This window comes from Pyrus communis, chromosome 16 (assembly GCF_041283825.1).
Source record: "Pyrus communis isolate YQ-2024b chromosome 16, ASM4128382v1, whole genome shotgun sequence".
In the NCBI taxonomy this organism is placed as follows: Eukaryota; Viridiplantae; Streptophyta; class Magnoliopsida; order Rosales; family Rosaceae; genus Pyrus; species Pyrus communis.
Window position 1 is genome coordinate 9,710,789 of NC_142580.1, and position 20,142 is coordinate 9,730,930.

The 20,142-nt window shown below is 38.5% G+C and overlaps 1 protein-coding gene across 1 annotated transcript; it reads right to left on the minus strand.

Annotated features, from left to right (window-relative positions):
- Positions 1-10,661: 10,661 nt before the first annotated feature.
- LOC148689937 (uncharacterized) lies at positions 10,662-11,817 on the minus strand. The gene has a single exon (XM_088687117.1). The coding sequence runs from the start codon at positions 11,601-11,603 to the stop codon at positions 11,046-11,048; it is 558 nt and encodes a 185-aa protein (XP_088543243.1). The 5' UTR covers positions 11,604-11,817; the 3' UTR covers positions 10,662-11,045.
- Between the last annotated feature and the right edge of the window lie 8,325 nt (positions 11,818-20,142).

A 20,142-nucleotide genomic window follows, 5' to 3' on the forward strand; every position in this document is an offset into this window, starting at 1 on the left:
TAGAGTGGCAATGTCTATCCTCCCTATTTCCTGTGTGAGTGCTCGAGCCTAGGATGCCACATGCCAACTTGGCTGGACCCCCCAACCCAAAACCCATTTCTTCCCCATACTTCTACTGATCCATACAACACATTGTTTGCCCTTATTATTTGTCCCTTCAATTCTCACTTGGGCCACCATCCAAAATCCCAAAATCTGCTGCTGACTTGTTTACAAATCACCACATCTTTCTGCATTTTATCTATCTCATATATTTTCCCTTTTCTTTTAAGGTCCACATTTTCAATATATTCATTCACAAAGCGGGTTTGTATTCGGTAGTGCAGTCTACTAAGTAGTATGAACTATTGAAGAAAAATTGTTATAAAAGATTGGAAAATTACAACCCCTTGAAGAAAAAGGAAAGTTTGTTAATTTAGCAGACATGGTCAGCCATATTTTGATCTCCAAAATCTATTTATTTTTTATTTTCAGTAGGATTGGGTTCGAAAAATTGAAAAATAAAAAACAAATTGAAATTAAAAAATCAAACCAAAAGTATTGGTTTGGTTTCGATTTCAGTGGTCCAAAAATCAAACCAAGGGCATTCATGGAGTCTATTCGGAGAACCTACAACAAAGGCATTCATGGAATCTATTCGGAAAACTTTATCTCCTCTATGAGAGTGTTATGCCCCATGTGAGAGCTATCTTGTGCCACTCTACCATTCCGAATGTGACAACTTAATGCTCACCCACCATCTTCCAAACTTACCTGGGAACCTCATTAATTATACCTTGGTTTAACCGAACATGATACCTCTGTTTGGTTTCATTTTTATGCCTTCACCAACTCTGGGCTGGGTATTTATGTGGTTTTATGAGAAAAGATATCCCTAACCACCAGATCTGATGGCGTGAGGGATGAATGGCGAACCAACTGTCACATATTAGCCCGGGGCGGATCACTTCCCGGGCCCGACTCCACTACCGTAGCACGATATTGTCCGCTTTAGGCTTACCATTCCCTCACGGTTTTGTTTTTGGGAACTCACGAGCAACTTCCTAGTGGGTCACCCATCATGGGATTGCTCTAGCCCCCTTCTCGCTTAACTTCGGAGTTCCCATGGAACCCGAAGCCAGTGAACTCCCAAAAGGCCTCGTGCAAAGTAGGGATGAGAATATACATATAAGGATCACTCCCCTAGGCGATGTGGGATGTCACAATCCACCCCCTTTAGGGGCCCGACGTCCTCGTCGGCACACCACGACCAGGGTTAGGCTCTGATACCAAATTGTCACATCTCAACCCGGGGCGGATCACTTCCTGGGCCCGACTCCACTACCGTAGCACGATATTGTCCGCTTTGGGCTTACCATTCCCTCACGGTTTTGTTTTTGGGAATTCACGAGCAACTTCCCAGTGGGTCACCCATCATGGGATTGCTCTAGCCCCCTTCTCGCTTAACTTCGGAGTTCTCATGGAACCCGAAGCCAATGAACTCCCAAAAGGCCTTGTGCTAAGTAGGCATGTGAATATACATATAAAGATCACTCCCTTGGGCGATGTGAGATGTCACAATCCACCCCCCTTAGGGGCCCGACGTCCTCGTCGGCACACCACGGCCAGGGTTAGGCTCTGATACCAAATTGTCACATCTCAGCCCGGGGCGGATCACTTCCTGGGCCCGACTCCACTACCGTAGCACAATATTGTCCGCTTTGGGCTTACCATTCCCTCACGGTTTTGTTTTTGGGAACTCACGAGCAACTTCCCAGTGGGTCACCCATCATGGGATTGCTCTAACCCCATTCTCGCTTAACTTCGGAGTTCCCATGGAATCCGAAGCCAGTGAGCTCCCAAAAGACCTCGTGCTAAGTAGGGATGAGAATATACATATAAGGATCACTCTCATGGGCGATGTGGGATGTCACACCAACCCCTACTTCTGTATTTATTATGAAGGTTTCGAGCCTCTATGCCAAGGAAAAAGACCAAAAACATTTGTACTACACACATTCTGTGTTGCAGGGCTTCTGGGTAAGAATCCTTATCTGTATTGGGTACTTGTTGGAATACAAGGATTATTCTATCTGGAGAGAGTGAAAGGTGTGTAGAAACAGTCTTGGGCGTGTTTTGTTCTACTTGTCTTCTTCTATCTATTTACTTGTTTGGAGATGGATCAAGCAGGGGTGGAAGATTTGGTGGTGCGATTGGAAGAGTCCTTAGAGATCTCAAGTATGGAGCAAGAAGTGAAGCTAGTGGGAGCAACTCTGACTGATAAACCCCTGAACAAGTGGGGTGCCAAGAATATTCTCATGAGCTTATGGAAAGAGATTAGGGAGGCAAAAATCAACTGGGTCTAAGGAAATACATTTATCATCATCGTTAAGGATAAGTATATAGCAAATCAAATCATTAACTTGGTTCCCTGGGTGATTATGAACCAAAATTTCTCATTAAAACGATGGCCAAGCAATTGATCTCTAGAGGAAATTAAGCTAAAGGTGGTCCCGTTCTGAGTGCAAATCAGATGCCTTCCCCTAAACATGTGCACGAAGGCCAATGCAGGGAGATTATCAGATGAGGTGGGCAAATTCTTGGAGATAGAGAATTTGGAGAAGGCAATGTGCTTCCTACGGGTAAAGATTTTGGTGGATACCGTGAAACCCTTGATTACAGGGTGTTGGCTTCCAAGATCGGGGGTGATTGACTCCTGGGTAGAATTTTGATACGAACGCCTACAAGACTTTTGCTACAAATGTGGAAGAATAGGCCATATTAATCTCAAATGTTCTTCCTAACCAACCCGTGGTAGCTCGGCAGGGTTTGGCGAGTGGACAAGAGCTAAGCGGCCTCGTGATGCCCAGGAGAATCGATGCACAAACCTTGTGATACTGGGGGAACGACGACATTTTTATATCTTGATTCACCATAAACTGAGCATGCGGTCAACTCCGCAGTGTCTTTCCAATAGATCATGCAATTATTGGGACACGCATCAATCTTCACATACGTCAGACCCATGTCATTTATAAGTTTTTTTACCTTGTAACAAGATTCAGGAACAATCTCCATCAAACAACATTCTTTTAATGAAGAGAAAGAAATGAGTAAAATGAAGATGAGCAAGAAGAAGAAATCTGAATGAACAACAAATTGAAAATTTTTTGGCGTAAAATAATAAAATAGTTAATTTCTGTCGGTTATAATTGCCATCATTAACTTAAAAACCGCCAGAATCTGTTAAAAATATTTATAAAAAAAAAGAATTAAAAAATAATGGCGGTTATAATAATTTTATGGCGGTTGCATTTGACACTAAATATCCACCAGGAATTTACGTCGGATATAACCAACATGATTTCATTGTTATCTGACACTAACTGAATTATGTGTCAGATATCTTTTATCCGACATAATGGCTTATTAAACCGCCACCATCATCCGACACCTAAAGCTAATATTGTAGTAGTGTATTGCAGATGATGTGAATGGGTTGGTGCAGGATTTTGCGATCGGGCAGGAGAATCCTATAAGGCTCAATTCCACTTATATTGTCCTTATTCTGAAGATGGCAACTCTCGTGTTAGTGGGCCATTTTCGTCCGATTAGCCTGTGCAACTACTTCTACAAGATTTTTTCAAAATTGTTGGCTAACTGGCTGAAACCTTGGCTTCTTATGGGTATTTCCCCTTCACAAAATGCTTTTGTTGAGGGCAGACAAATACAAGATAATATTCTTGTAGCACATGAGGTTTTTCACTTCCTCAAGCTAAGAAAAGTTAAAACGAAGTTCGAGCTGGTAATGAAAATTGACATGAATAAGGCATATGATAGGATTGAGTGGAACTTCCTCGAGGCAGTCATGGTTCAGATGGGGTTTCACAGGTGGTGGATAAATATGGTGATGAGGTGTGTCTCTTCTGTTGACTTTTCGGTCCTTATCAACGGCCAACTAGGGAAGCGCTTCAAACCATCCCGAGGTCTTCGACAGGGGGATCCTCTCTCTTTGTACATGTTCCTTATTGTCACGAATGTTCTCTCGTGCCTAATCTAGTGGGCAGTTGACGGAAGGTTCCTTGAGGGTGTTGAGATCAGTATACATGGACCTCCTATTTCCTATTTGTTGTTTGTCGACGACACCCTAATATTTTTACATGCTTCTCTGTTGAACTGCCAGAATATTGTCTAAATCCTTAATGTATATTGTTTGCATTGAGACAGGAAGTGATCATATAAAAATCCTCTATATTTTTTGGGGGTAACACCCTGACTAAACTTCTGGAGGAATTGTGCGATATTTTAGGTTTGTCGCAAGTGGTGGACCTGGGTTACTATTAGGTATTCCGACAGTCTGGGGAAGGTTTAAACGAGAGGCTTTGGCCTTCGTAAAAGATAGGGTGATGGCTAAGATTCAGGGCTGGAAGCAAAGTTTTCTCTCCCAAGCCAACATGGAGGTTTTAAGGCTAGTTTGCTATTGTCGTGCTTTGAAAAAAAAAACTGCTTCTGCTGTGCTGTGAGAATAAGCTTATTTTTGCTGCTTCACGTTTTCAGCTTTTTTCATCCAAAACTATGAAAATAAGTTGTTTTTAAGTGTTTACCAAACACCATTTTAAGCTTATCTTTTTTTTTTTTTTTTTTTTTTTTTATACCCATTTTTTATAAAAGCATCTCAATACCAAACCAGTACTTAATCAAAGATGTTACTCAAGCCATTCCTGCCTACCCAATGAATATCTCTTGTTTCCCCGACAATATCTGCAATGATATTTACATTGCTGTTGCTAATTTTTGGTTGGGGCAAAAGGTGGGAGAAGGGAAGATCCACTGGGTAAGCCGTGAGTCTCTCGGATTGCCCAAACAAGAGGGGGCATGGGCTTCAGGAACCTAAAAGAATTTAATCTAGCATTATTGGCTAAGCAATGTTGATGTCTCATTCACAATCCCGACTCACTTTGGGCCCAAGTTATCAAAGAGCGATATTTTTCCATTTGTTCGTTCTTTGAGGCTCAGAAATGGGGTAGGTCCTCTTGACAGGGATATTATCGCTAAGGGAGCTCATTGGCAGATTATGAATGGTGAGCATACTCGACTTTGGGTTGATCGATGAATCTCATCCTTGGCTTCCAGACACCCTGTTCCGGTTCCAGGGGTCGACGTGGATCTCTCACGTCGAGTCTTCTTTATTATTGATCATTCTTCTCGGGATTGGCAGTTGGATTCCATAGAAATGGAAATGGCAGAATGAGATAGAGGGGCGGGCTTGGATACGCCCATCAGTGTGGTTGGGGGCAAGGATAAACTGGTTTGGTTGACTGATAGAAGGGGACGATACACAATCAAATATGGGCATCATTAGGTCTATAACATCAATCGCAGGTCTCGGAGTCTCTGCCCTTCTTCCTCATCAATTATTGATTTAAGGGTGTGGAATTGTATATGGAAGATTCTGATCCCTCCCAAAATTAAGAACTTTTTGTGGAAGACTCTTTAGGGGGCTACTACTATGAAGATGAATTTATTTCGACAAAGGTGTGTCTCTTCCCCTATTTGTCCTTTGTGTTCCGAGTGGGAGGAATCTATTGAACATGTTTTACTCATCTGCCCTTGGGTGGATAGGGTTTGGTTTGGGGATGCTTTGGGTTTCGGATTGATAATGATTTGGTATCTACACTCCACTCATGGCTTCAACATATTTGGAACAATCACACGGGACCAGTAGAGGATAAGAGGATAATCATGTCATAGGTTGCATTTACTTGTTGGTCCATTTGGAAAGCAAGGTGTGATGCGGGTTTTAACTCATGGTAACCCTCCATGTCGTGAACTGTGCTCGCCATTTCCCTCGCTACTTTATCCTTCTTGGAAACTTACTCAGGGGTTAGTTGTGGGCGGGTTTCATTGAGTCCACGCGTTCGTATCAATACCCTTTGGTCTTCTCCTGGGCAAGGTGTAATTAAGGTTAATGTGGATGCTAGTTGGAAATGGGTGGATGGGTACTGCCATATTGATGTCGTGATGCGGGATTCGACCTCTTGCTGTTTAGTGGCACGTAGGAAGATCTGTGCATCAAATGTTTTGGCTGCGAAGGTGAATGGTGTTTTGGAGGGATGTGTGATGACAAGACAGTGGGGCTTCCATAGTATTATGGTGGAATCTGACCCCAAGGAGATAATATCATGGCTAAATGGATGCATTGACCATGGATCTTGGGAGGTTTTTCCGGTGTTGTGTGATATTCGTGGGGTTGGCGAGGCTTTCAATTGGTGTGTCTAGTCTTGGGTGCCAAGATCAGCCAATAAAACGGCGGATTATGTAATGTCGCATGCTAGTGCGGAGATGAGCAACTTAGTCTGGGTTCAACGACCCCCATCTTCGTTTGTCAGTATTCTGAACAAGGATGGGCTACCATGCCCTCCAAGCTAGCTTTTGTTTAAGTGGGTCTAAGGGTGACACCTATACTCCTCTGTGTCGTAGTTTATTTCCTTTATTCTCTGCTGTCATGTCTGATGTTGTTAGCCTTGTGTGGCTTTCTATACTCTCTTTGGCTTCGGCCCTAGTCAATGATATTTCCAGTTTCCAAAAAAAAAAAAAACTGAATAAACCTAAAACTACGTCGTTTGTACTTACCCCGTAACCCTAAACGACTTTTTATCGTTTATAACCAAAATTTAGTCTCTAATTTCAAAAATGTCAATTTTTAGAGCAGTTCCCCCTTAACACAAATGCGCCAGCACCCATCGTATTTATCCACTCAGTGAATAGTGATAGACCCCAATAAACAGTAATAGACCAAATGCATCTCCACCCCTAAAACTAATAGCCTAGTCAATTTTATTAAAACATTATTAATTTTTATTATAAAATAATAAAAATTAATAATTTGATTTTTAATTTCTAACTTTACAGTTTTTGAACTCCTTAAAAATGCTCCTCCAATGAAGCAGACCAGAGCACGCCAACTCACCGCCACCTTCATCATCATCATTGCCACCATCCTCTTCGCAGATTGTACATCAAAGATCATTACTTTAAGCATTTCTAAGACAACCCAATTCGAATCATTGCATAAATTCCTAAAAAATTAACTAAAACATTGAAAGACACTGTGTGTGGGTGTGAACTGTGGACTCACTGAGGCTGGGCTTCAGCACCAGTGAGAGCAGCTTGAGCGACGAAGTGGCGGAGGCTGGGGCCACCGGACTAGCCGAAGAGAGAATCATTAGCGTTGGAATTCGAAAAGTTTTTGGAGATATTGCGGCCAAAACTTCTCCTTTGCGGCTCAGGCGGCAGCTTCTGGCGGTGGTAGTAGCATTGGAAATTGGACTTCTTCGGTCCCTAATTGAGGAACCTGAGTGAAGCGCCACGGCCTCTGGAGCTTGAGATGCAGAGCGCAGTGCGGCTGGTTTAGGATCGAAGATAAGGATGATGACAACGACGATGCCATAGGTGAGATTCTAGCAGCTCATGCCTTCGGTTCCGGCTCCACCCTTGCCTCTAGTGCCACGCTGGTGTCAACATGGCGTCATATAGGTCGGCCCACGCCTCTATCGATTTTGGGCTGGCCTGGAGACTAGCTTGGGCTGGGTGTCGATCAAAATGCTGGGCTAGATTGGATGGCCTAGGTGCTGAGCTGGTTTTTTGGCTGGGTGCTAGCCTATCAGTTCTCCAGTGGAACTGCTCTTATAATATCTTTCAAATATATCAGAAAACCAATATGAACAGACCTATTTACCTTTATAATAAAACTAATTTACAACCATAAGCTAAAACCTACTTGATCTTTTGCGTTTGTTCAAAGATTGAGACTGAAGTTCAACAAAATGAAAATATATGGAGACTGCAGAGGCGAGTAATTGAGCTAATTGGATAGCAATTAAAAAAGGATTAACGTCTATGAGTTTTTGGGTTTCATATTGTTACTAGTTCGTATATATTGGCGTCAGTTTCTTGCAATTAGGTTTTAATTTTTAAGAAATATTACGCTTTTTTTAGATTTTTTTTTTTTATTGAAATTCACTTTTTCAATCTGATTGCTATAGTTCAGCTCAGTTTCTTTATTTTATGTTCAAATTTCTTAGATTTTATTGCTATTTCGTTTTTGAATTTCAAATTTTTATTTGCCAAAGTTTTGAATTTCAATTTTCAGTGCAAGGAATCATTGCGGTTGTTTGGTCTTATTTGGATCTACAGTACCAATAAATATTATTATTTTTGAAAAATCTTTAACCCAGAAGGATGGAAGTTCCCATCAGGCTACCACTCAAATTGGGAAGAAACCAAATTAGGTTTTGGTGTGTATTTTTTAAAGTTGCTGAAATAGGGATTTGGCTCGAAGGCTAGTTCATTACACAGATCGAGGAAGAAGATGAAGAAGGGATAGCGACAGCTGGTGACAATTCCAAATAACATGGGTTTTAATTTTGGGGTATTTAGGTCAATTCAATCACACTTTTAGCTATATTTGAAAACTTTTGTAAAAACTGACATTTGTGAATTTTGGAGACTAAATTTTGGTTATAATTGATAAATACTCCCTAACAGTGTTGTACGCTCGTTCACTCCTGACTTGTCGGTCTCTACACTCCACGACAACGAGTCCAACCCCTCCTCATCTCGACTGCAACCACTCTCTTCGACTAGCCCGGGCTCCTTCGCCCATACACTCTCTCTCTCCCCTCCCCAATCTCTCTCATCGATCAGAGGCTCAGAGCTCTGCATTGCGTTGCCCTTACATACTTCTCTCCTCTTGTCGATTTCCACCATTACCACCAACACAAAAAGAAAGTTCCATCCGTTCAACCTTCTCTCGATCTGCGATCACCATTTTCACGGTCGCCCTTTTTTCTCTCTGCTTAATCGATTATCGATTATCGATTTATTTTTCGTCTTCTATTTGTGTTGTACTGAAACGGAACCCACCACTATTTTTCAGTCAAAGAAAAGAAAGCACTCTGAGACGTTCATACTATTGGTATAAAGAGGGCAACGCATGATGCACCCTTTTGCACATGGAGTTAAGGAAAAAGAGAAGACTATGGCACCCTTCAAGAATATAAGGGTGGCACGCGGTGAAACATGTAGGGTAAGTTAATAAGACGTTATCACGTTGACACGAGTGAGGCCATATCAACGATACAATAAATATATAGTTTGTGTGTGTCTGAGAGAGAATGGGCCCAAAGAAAGAACACAATGCCCCCACTGAATTTTTTTCTCATGAGACAATCTCCAATGGTTGGGTTAAAAGCCAAATATTTTAGCCCGGAAAATTTAGCTTTTAGCCCAGAAACAACTTTTCTACTCCAACCGTTCTAATCTAAAATTTTAGCCCGGGATTATTAAATAATGAACTTAGGCTATTTTTTTTTTTGTTAAATTAATTTTTTTTTAAATAAATATGTAGACTATCGTAAATTAATTTTATTAACATTTTAATCTAAAAAAATTTAAATTCTGATAAATATTGGGTGAAGTCCATTTCGATTTCTGGGCTAAATTTTGGGGGGAATTTGGCCTTAGTTTAGCATTTAGCTCAAATTTTCCCCTTGGGTTGGAGTGGGTTTGGGGGGAAATTTTGGAGGATAATTTGGTTTTTAGCCCACTATTGGAGTTGGTCTGACACACCGCATTCATGAGAAAAGCGTAGTGAAAAGAGGCCTATCGAGCACAAAGTTTTTTCTTTGTGATGCTCAAACCTTCTTTTCTGTTCCTTTTTTCCAGCAGAGGAAGAAATAGATGCCTCATGACTCATCAGTGACTTAGTTGCTAAGCTACTTAATCAAATCAGAAACTCGTGTCAGAAATAACAGCATCTTCCATATCTTTTGCATACTATTCCGGTTCAAAGAAGCTAGAAAGCAATGATCTTAAGATCATTCTCAAGTACAGTCGCCCAAACGCGCATGGGTGACTCCAAGGCATACATGCATGCGAACGTGGACGACTGACCTAAAATGCGTCTAGAGATATGAACTCATCATGCTTGGAATTGGAAGTTCTGAGAGGTATCATACATCATCCCTAATTAGGAGCGATATGGACTCAGCTCAAGTCATTAATCGAGCATCGTGCTAAATATCATGTCCCAAATCCTTAAGTGATCAAAAGCAGTCAGAGAGCCAGAGGTGCATTGCACTTCGGAAGCTGGAAGGGTATTTTTTAGCATCCTTTGGGATGAACTATACCAACAGAATTTTTCGCGTTAGATCATTAGTCGAGGATCTAATAAACATTATATAACGGGCAACAAGGTATGTGAATAGGATACACCGAACCATAATTAGAATTTTTGAGAGCCAAACCATTAAAAAAATGGAATTACAAAACTTGGGATGGGAAGGTGCCTACCAATTATGGGTCCCCATATTGTTAATCTGTCAAAAGAAGAACATCAGGTACCCCTTGGGACACAATTGTTAATACCAATTGCCTTTTTTTTTTTTTTTTTTTTAGGTCAAAGATAATCTTGCATAAAATCAGGTACTCACTTATTATATCAATAAGTGTACTCTCACTCCGCAGACAAATATTATGTACTTAAAGTATCAGAGAAAGAATAAGTAATGTATATCGAGCTCCACAGTTCTCAAATTACGTTAGAAGATAATGTATCAAAGGAAGAATTTCGACGTATTATCAATACAAAATTCATAGAATTTCTATCGAGTTAATGCAAATTATTAGCAAAAAATGATTAACATTTTACTTTATTTTCATAATCATACTAACCAAATAACAATAGGTACAAATTGGCCATCAAATTACAACAGATCATCGTTATAATTCGGACAGATAAATAAAGGCAGAAAAGAAAAAACAAAGAGAGATGAAGAGAAAGAGAATTTACTTCCCATCCGTATTCTTTCAGCTTTAATTTCAAGTGTCAGGGCACAGAAACACCTGTTCCTCAAGGGCATTTTCGGAAATGTGAAACCAGCAGTAGGCAACTCCGATCTCTCTCTGTCTTCGATTTCTTCCTCTTCATTTGTTTGCTCAGTCGTGGATCTGTGAATCTGCCACCAAGTTATTAATTCCACCTTCCTTTTCCGTTTACTTGTCCGTCAAAGCAAACGGAGAACAACAGAAAACAGAGCAGCACTGTAAACTAGTGGGTGGCTAGCCACCAGCTGAACTGAGCCGGATGACGTATGCGGAGGAGGGTTATAGTAGTAAAACGGAAAGTACGGCACAATTGGATTCGGCGGCGGCGGCACTGGGTAGTTCTGGCCCTTCGGCGGCGGATAAAACGCACCCCCGCCACCCCCGTTGCCACCTTGCGGGGGTGGATAGTAGTAGTAAGTGGGCTGGGAGGGTGGCGGAGGAGAGTAGTACGTGGTTCCGGAGCTCGGTTGTGCCGGAGGCGGCGGACAGTTTGAGGATGAGGATGAGGATGGCGGAGAAGGCGGCGGAGATGAAGGCGGAGAAGGAGGGGGAGGAGATGGCGGAGGAGGGGATGGCACTTGGCCACATGGGTTATCGCAGACGGAGCACATTTCGCATTCGATCTGCTCCTTGGAGATCACTTTGGGCTTCGGCAGCGGCGAAGAAAGCGTTGTGGTTGCGACGGTGAGTAGAAGCAGAAGCATGAAAGAGAAATGGGCATGATGAGTAATTTTCATGGTTAGCTGAGAAAGATGGAGAAACACAAGAAGAAAAAGGCGATGAAAAAATGGTGGGTCTTTTGAGAAATGGCCAAATGGAGTGGGGGAGGGGGGAGAGTGGAGGAGTGAGAGTGTTGAGAGACTTTAAGAGAGTGGGAGGGGGGTGTGTGTACGTAGTAAATGTGTCTTGTCTTTGAAGCTACACCACATCCTTTTGTAAGAGTGGGTTTAAAGAAGGGGTGTGTATAAAGAGCAAAGTGTGGAGTGAGAGAGGAAGTGGGGGGCTTAAAATTGTAAAAAGCAGACACCGAAACGACGCGGTTTTACTTTCACAGAAAGCGGCCTCGTATTATCGGTGGCGTTTAGGGCAAAAGTCCAGAATTTGAGGTTAATGATTAGGTAATAGATGGGCGGTGGGGGGTGGGGGTGCCTTTGATTTGTAGGGTGGGTATCCCGAATCCCGAATTTCGGCATAAGTATAGGTAAAGTGACGTGTATAACATTTTTTCAGTTACATGGAGTGTATTATCCTAATGCCATTAACTGACATGCGACGAAATGTACTATGAGTGTGCAATCAGAGTTGATAGAGATTTTAAGAAGCTGACACGTGAAAAGATGTAGGCTTATATTTACACATGAGTTGGGCCCTATTTTGTTTTCATCTCACTAGAGAGACGGACGCATTAGTTTTTGGGCCTAGCATTCACATTTTTAATGTGCCTCTAATGATTTTGTGTTGAAATGTTGGGTATCTCCCTTTGGATAATGCTAAGGAGATTAATATTTTAAATTAAATTTACAAATCTAATTACGTGTTATCAATATGAAATAAACACATTAATAAATATGTAAGTAATAATTCAATCATCAACATCTAGATCATTTGTTTGAGAAATCCTCTTGGTTCAGTAGGGTACCTGGTTAATTAGTCGCTAATAACCATGCTAGTGAGTAATGAGCTGTGTTAAAAAGGAAAAGGAAACGGTGAAAAGCTTGAGGAATTGGCACAGTCATTGTTGTTGGGCTTGACTTGTACACAGACGTTCATACGTGGAACTGGAAGTCTGGAAGGATGAAATTTTTTGTGACGCAAACGTAATCAAGACGCAAGCTCCACGTGGTGTGCACCGATTTTTTTACTAGTATTCAGCCAAATATGCGTGCTACACCAAGTACTATTGCACTAGACAATGATATATATCTGCATTTGGCCTTCTTGTTTTTGCGATCGACATAAGTATGATCAGCAAAGCTTGGCAGCTAACTGCAAATGCATAATGCATATGTGTGTGTATGTATATACATGCTATTTAAGAGAAAATGATCTCTATTTTTGGAGAGATTTCTTAGTGTGATGGACATACGAGGTGATACACCACGTGTTACTATACAAATGGTGGGATATATGTGTTAAAAAGTTAGTAACTTAAAAAATAAATTTCCCACCACTTATATAAAAACACATGGTGTACCACCCGTATTCCCGTCACAATAAAAAATTTCTCCGATTTTTGGGCCCCTCAACATGATTTTATTAAATGAGATAGTACAGCTAAATGCACAATTCTTATTTTCCTCAAAAAAATGAAAATTATGTCTCTTAAACCAACTCCAACCCTTGGAATAAAACTAAAATTTTAGATTCTAAACTTATTCAAACTTGCTCCAACTCCAAAACTCATTTTTGGGGCAAATTTAGCCCAGGATTCCCCCTGAGGGCTGGCCCACCATATATGTGTATTCTTTTTTAGTTTTATATTTATAAATTCATTGAATTCAACGGCTAAAATCTAATATGATCAAATCCAACAGTAAAAAAAAAGATCTAACGGTCCAAATTTAAATCCAACGTCTAAAGTAATTAAAAAATTTATTTTATGTGTTTCATAATCTTTCATAGTGTTCTACAAGTTTCATGATGTCGATTTAGTGATTTTTCAATATTTATCGGAATCTAAATATTTTTAGGTAAAAATGTTCATAAAATTAAATTATGATAATGTACATAATTTTTTTCATAATTTAATTTTAAAGGTTACTTTAAGAAAAAAATTATCCTAAATTCATTCTTTAATAACATCGGTGGGCTAAAAGCCAAATTACCCCCCAAAATTTTCCCCCAAACCCACTCCAACCCAAGGGGAAAATTTGGGCTAAATGCTAAATGCTAAACCAAGGCCAAATTCCCCCCAAAATTTAGCCCAGAAATCGGAGTGGACTTCACCCAATATTTATCGGAATTTAAATTTTTTTAGATTAAAATGTTCATAAAATTAATTTACGATAGTCTACATATTTATTTATTTTTTTTAATTTAATTTAACAAAAAAGTAGCCTAAGTTCATTCTTTAATGATTCTGGGCTAAAATTTTAGGCTATAACGGTTGGAGTAGAAAAACTGTTTCTGGGCTAAAAGCTAAATTTTTCGGGCTAAAACATTTGGCTTTTAGCCCAACCATTGGAGATGGTCTAAGACCAAACCCAACCCTAAGCTAAATGCTATTTTTTAGGTTTTATTCCCCCTCCAAACCCAACCCATGCTAAATGTGTGGGCTAAAAGCTAAAAGCCAAACAAAAACGAAATTCCCCCAGGATTTAGCCCAGAAAATGGTGTGGGCACCACCAAATGGACCCCACCCACATGGGCATGTCTCCAAGGATTTATTGAATTCAACGACTGAGATCGAATATAATCAAATATAACGGTAAAAAAAAGATCTAATGGCCCAAATTTAAATCCAACAACTTAAATAATTAAAAAAATTATTTAACTCAAAATTCACCCAAATTTAGTGATTTTTCAATATTTATCAGAAAATTTAAATATTTTTAGGTTAAAATATTCACAAAATTAAATTATGATAGTGTACATAATTTTTTTTTAAATTACTTTAAAAGAAAAAATTAGCCTAAATTTATTCTTTAATAATCTTAGGCTAAAAAATTTAGGTCATAAGGGTAGGATGTAACATCCCACATTGCCCAAGGGAGTGATCCTTAAATGTATATTCTCATCCCTACCTAGCACGAGGCCTTTTGGGAGCTCACTAGCTTCGAGTTGCGTAGGAACTTCGAAATTAAGCGAGTAGCGTGCGAGAGCATTCCCAGGATGGGTGACCCACTGGGAAGTTCTTGTGTGAGTTCCCAAAAACAAAACCGTGAGGGTGTGCCGGGGGCCCAAAGCGGACAATATCGTGCTACGGTGGTGGAGCGGGCCCGGGATGTGGTGGGGGCCCGGGCCGGGATGTGACATAGGAGCAGAAAAGCTGTTTCTGGGCTAAAAATTTTAGATTTTAGCTCAAGGGTTGGAGGAGAAAAATTATTTATGGGTTAAAACCTAAATTTTATAGGTTACCAAGGATTTGAGATGGTCTTAGAATGTTTGTACGTGTATATACACATTTATATATAATTAAAAAAGCTGCATGGTCAATGGAACATCACATACATTCTTAATCTGGTATAAAATGGAGGAGAAAGATTAAAATTGTCTAAGTTATACACGTAGGAACAACATTGTATTATATCTTATACATGTTCATATTCGACAGAATACAAAATACTTCTTGACAAGAAATAAGTGATGAGGAATGAGTTTTTAAAGAACACATAGATATGGGCCAGCTGGCATCACAGAAAATAAAAAGATTATGCTATTTTTGGTTCAAAAATTGATAAATTAGATTGTTATTAGTTAAATTGGGTTATTACTCAGCTAATTAGCTCTTATACCATTTTTTTTTCCCACCGGCCACTCAGTAATTAGGGTTAAGAGGTCGAGTAATTTCAGAGTCCCCATTCAGTAATTAATGTTGGATAAGTAATAATAATAATGCATGCAGTGCAGGCCGATCACATGGCCACCACCAATATGGGGAGTGCAGTGATGCATTTTTCACGTGGCTAACTATAAGTGCACAGAAATAAACAAACAGGAACCCGATTCCACTGCATAACATAAATTTAATAAAATGCTTCACTGTCATGGAATTTCTTTTCTGATGTTAACCAAAACACCGAGAAAATATACGAAATTCGTAACTCAAATGATTAAGAACTGTTATTTTTTATCCAAAATCTTGCGTTTGATTTCTGTGCAATGAATTGGCATTACTGGGAGGGAAATGAATGAGCCTCTCTTGCCATTTGGTGCCAACCGACGAACAACCAACTTCTTAGGCTAAGATAAATTCCTATGAATTTACATAAATGTTACTGGTAAATAATTATTCTCAATGGGTTTTTAATTTATAGTTTATAATTTAATCAAATCAACGTATATTTTGTGCCATGCATGGAATATGTATTTTGGAAATATTATAAGCATATCACAATCTCCACATGGAACTTTCCAGCTGGCTGTTGGAGTGGACAATTAGTGGTCACAAAACACTAAAAAATAATGCACTTCTGCTTTACCAAATTAACTCTGGAGGAGCAACTAGTCTATACAAAGATCATTGAAAGATGTCGGCCCTTTTGTCTCTTTAATTTTATTTTATCTCTTTAATTCCATCTCGATTTATAAGTATTAAGTGGAAATACTAACCATGTTTGCATTCCAACAAAAAGAAAAATCATGTTTAACATTCTTTAATTAATTGTTATAATGCGCGTAAATTTAAGTTTAGTCAAGTTAGTTAGATAGTAGTGTATTTCACTATTTGCATAAAGTTCGAATTCTCGTCCCCATGATTTAAATAATTTTAATATAATAATATCATTTGTAAAAAAAATAAAAAATAAAAAAAAGCTGATGTTACTCTAAAAAAAAATGAGACTCTCCATAAACTCTCTACACTTTATATTTTTGGCACAATGTTATCACGAGAGTAAACATTTAGCTGTGAGATGGCAAAAAATTCATAAAAAAGTATCCCACTTTTAAGAGAGTTCTCTCAACATTTCTTAAAAAAAAAACAAAAAACAAAAAAAACAAGAAGCAAAAAATTTATAAAAAAAGTATCCCACTTTTAAGAAAGTTCCCTCAGCATTTAAAAAATAAAAAAGAAGAAAAAAGAAGCAAAAAATTCATAAAAAAAGTATCCCACTTTTAAGAGAAGTTCCCACAGCATTTTTTAAAAAATAAAAAATAAAAAAAATAAAAAAGAGAAGAAAGGCATGCAGTGGAATATATTGCTAATTCAGATTTGGTGGTATTACAAAGGTTTCAAAGAATCCCAACCGGGCCAGTACTTTCTAATTAAAGGTAAAAAGATCATGATGTGCATATTAAATTCTAATTAGAAAATGAAAATTAATTACAAAAAGCTTCAAATATAAAATTGAAAGAATCTTGGACTTCACTGATCGCGATCGCCTTTTGCTTTTTTTTTTTTTTTTTCTTTTCTTACTGGCCTGTAGCTTCTACGTACTTCGCCTCCATAGTGTGAATCATGATACCTTTCTTAAGTTCTTACAAGTGTGAAATATAGCCTAGTTTGATGCCAAATCCAAAATCCAAAACCCGGGTAATTCATACTTCATTTATAGGTTGGTTCAGTTACAATTGCATACCAAAAAAAAACATGATCATCGCACTTCATGTAAATAGCAAACACGTAATAAATACTATACTCACATAAAAATATACTTTAAATACGTGCAAAAACCTCTCGAGAGAGCGGATGCAAACTAAATAAGAGCAAATTGTGATTATACACCTTGTCTAATTGCCATTAGCGTTGTAATACATACATCGCTTCATGAAATCATAGGATTATGCATGAAAATTAAATATTCCGATCCAAAAGTGAGTTACTAATTGGCCCCTCTACCTTGACATTGATTAAGCAAGCATCTCACATAGGCTTTCAAACAAAAGTGAAAAGGGGACCTCGATCGATTTGATCATGCATATACCTATCGGACAAGGTAGTTGCATGTGTGGTAGGCAGTCTCACTTGCTATAATATTCTTGGCCCCTTTTGATTTCTCTGAGGAGAACTTCATTCACGCTTTATTCTCAAAACACATGCCTAGTATAGTAACATGATGCATTATTTTTAATCAATTATATGTTAGTGGTTGGTGGCCATTGAACGTTCACTGTCCTAAAAATATCCACCTAGCACCACTTAAGCTTCGTCTAAATGCTAGGCAGCTGGCCACCGTTCCGATTAATCACTAGGCGTTTGAAAATTAAGAAGGACACTTATACTTGCATAGGCAACTGCCTAGACTGCCTAGGCACCTGACTATCCTGTCTAGACCCACCTAGACACGTGCATAGATTGCGACTCTCACTTAGACAGAAAAAATATATTTCATTTTGCATTTTATTTTTTTTCAATAAATTGTAAAAGATTTCTTGAATACTTAGATGAACACACATTATATGTTTGTTCTCATATTTTTCACTATGTTTTAATACTTTGTAATCTATATGTCATTCTATTTTGCAACTTATGTATCCCAATAAAATTATGTACTTTATAAGTATAATCAGGTACTTATTTATACGATATATAACAAATTTACTTAAATCCACCTAATCCGCCTAGACCCCCTCCTAGTCGCCCCGACTAACGCTTAGTATCTTTTATAACCTTGCTAACGTTGCACATTAAGGATCCGCAGTGGTTGATTGATACCACAAAGCGAAACCACATTCAGGCTAGCCCATCTTGTAATAAACTCTTGGTTCCGTCCTTGATTGATACATAAGAGTTACTTGTTCACATGCATACAAACGGTTGACGATTGAGAAATTGATGCTAGTTGTGTGTGTAAGTAAACCTTTTGTTTTATAGAGATTGTGTTTGATCAACGGAGTAATAGACTAGAGAACTTTTTCCTTACAATTGTAATATCCGTTCTTGTGTATGCATAAAACTCACGTGAGTGGATATATATTAATGGTGACGTAATAGATTTCCTTGTTTGCTATTATGTCCTAATCACCATTTAATTTGCTGGTGGAATGAGAGGTCAATTTTAATGAGTTAATGCATTCCACTAAGGTATATCTGTCCCTAATCATCAAAGTATTATTGTGCTCCTTCGATTTCAATAGTTGATGTCCGTTTTTAGTGTAACTGGTTAAAGGTTGACCCTTGTGAGTTGACGGCCGTTGAGTGACTTATAGCTAAGAGGTCTCATGTGATGTAATGTCTCACCCTTCTGTCTCTTCATCTTCTAACCCTAGTACTAACAGTGTAGCATACTCAATAGTTTTTTAGGTGTACAACTTGAGATGCATATGGTCCAACAATAGATATAGGATGTTGGGTATCTACTGCGAGTCTCGGATTTAAAACTTGCTCTATTCTTAATTATTGTAGTAGTTTTAAACAGTTGCGGAGCCAACATGAAGACATTGGCTGCCATTGACCCCAACAACTTCGAATATCTCCCGTTTGAATTTTTATATGACCCTGTAATAGCTAAGGAAAGCAAAATAGAGAGACCATTTATTAATATTTTTTAATTAAAACTTACCAAAACTACTGCCTATCCACAATAGGGATAGCTTTTTTTGTGACCACCATTGTGAAGGATACACATTGTGTGGAAAATCAATGATTGAATGATAATTTGGTTGTATACAATGAAAAATGAATGGAAGTCAATGGTCGAATAATAACTTGGTTATATGTAATGAAAAATGTATTTGATTCTATTGTAAATGATGTTGTGATACAATGTTTTAAAATATGAGAATATGTCATTGCCAATTATAAATAAAAGTATATTTAGTTTTCGTAAGCTTCTTATTTGTGCCTCATTATTGTAAATTTCTAGCTTCGCCACTGGTTTCGAATCCTCTCCCTCCCCCTAAAAATAATAATAATAACCTTTTTTTGGGGAAAAAAAGGTATATAACTTGAGATTAGTATAATTTTACAACAAATTTTTCTTTCAGTTGATGGTCATAACAAACGTCTTACATCCAAGGGTCCAAACAAAATCTCATAATTGGATGGTTATTGGTTAATCAAAATAATTATTTAATCTAAGCTACTGGGGATAGCTCTCTCTGTATAAGGTTATCTTCATAGTTTAATGTAACAATAAAAATCCTTTTCAAGATATTCATATGTTACGATAAGATTTAGAGGTGCAACTCGGGCGGGTTGAATGTCAATTGATCTCTACTATTCAACTATCACAATTTGGACTTGGGTTGGGTTTGGATTCATGCAGGCTCTTTCGGGTTCAAGTTTCATTTAGATCTAGGTTTATTTGGGTTGCTCAACTTTATCAAATTCAATCTTTTAATATCTTATTCTGAAAGATTTTTTCAAAAGTTTGAACTAGTTAACATCAATGCTAGTTAGAATTCAATTCCATAAATTAACCTCACACAAAAGTCAAACTAAATAGCATCAACCATTGACCAAATGAAAATCACCACCAAATTTCAAGTAATTTCCTCCCAAAATTTATACGTAGCTTGTACAATATGAAGCAAAGTGAGTATTATGTTTGAAAGAAATCAGAATATAACTTGGGTTAGATTTGAGTTAAAATGGACAGATAAGCATCAACCCAACTCAGTCCAACTCAACCCAATAAATAACCAATTGAGATTGGGTGGCGTTGAAACGAGGTT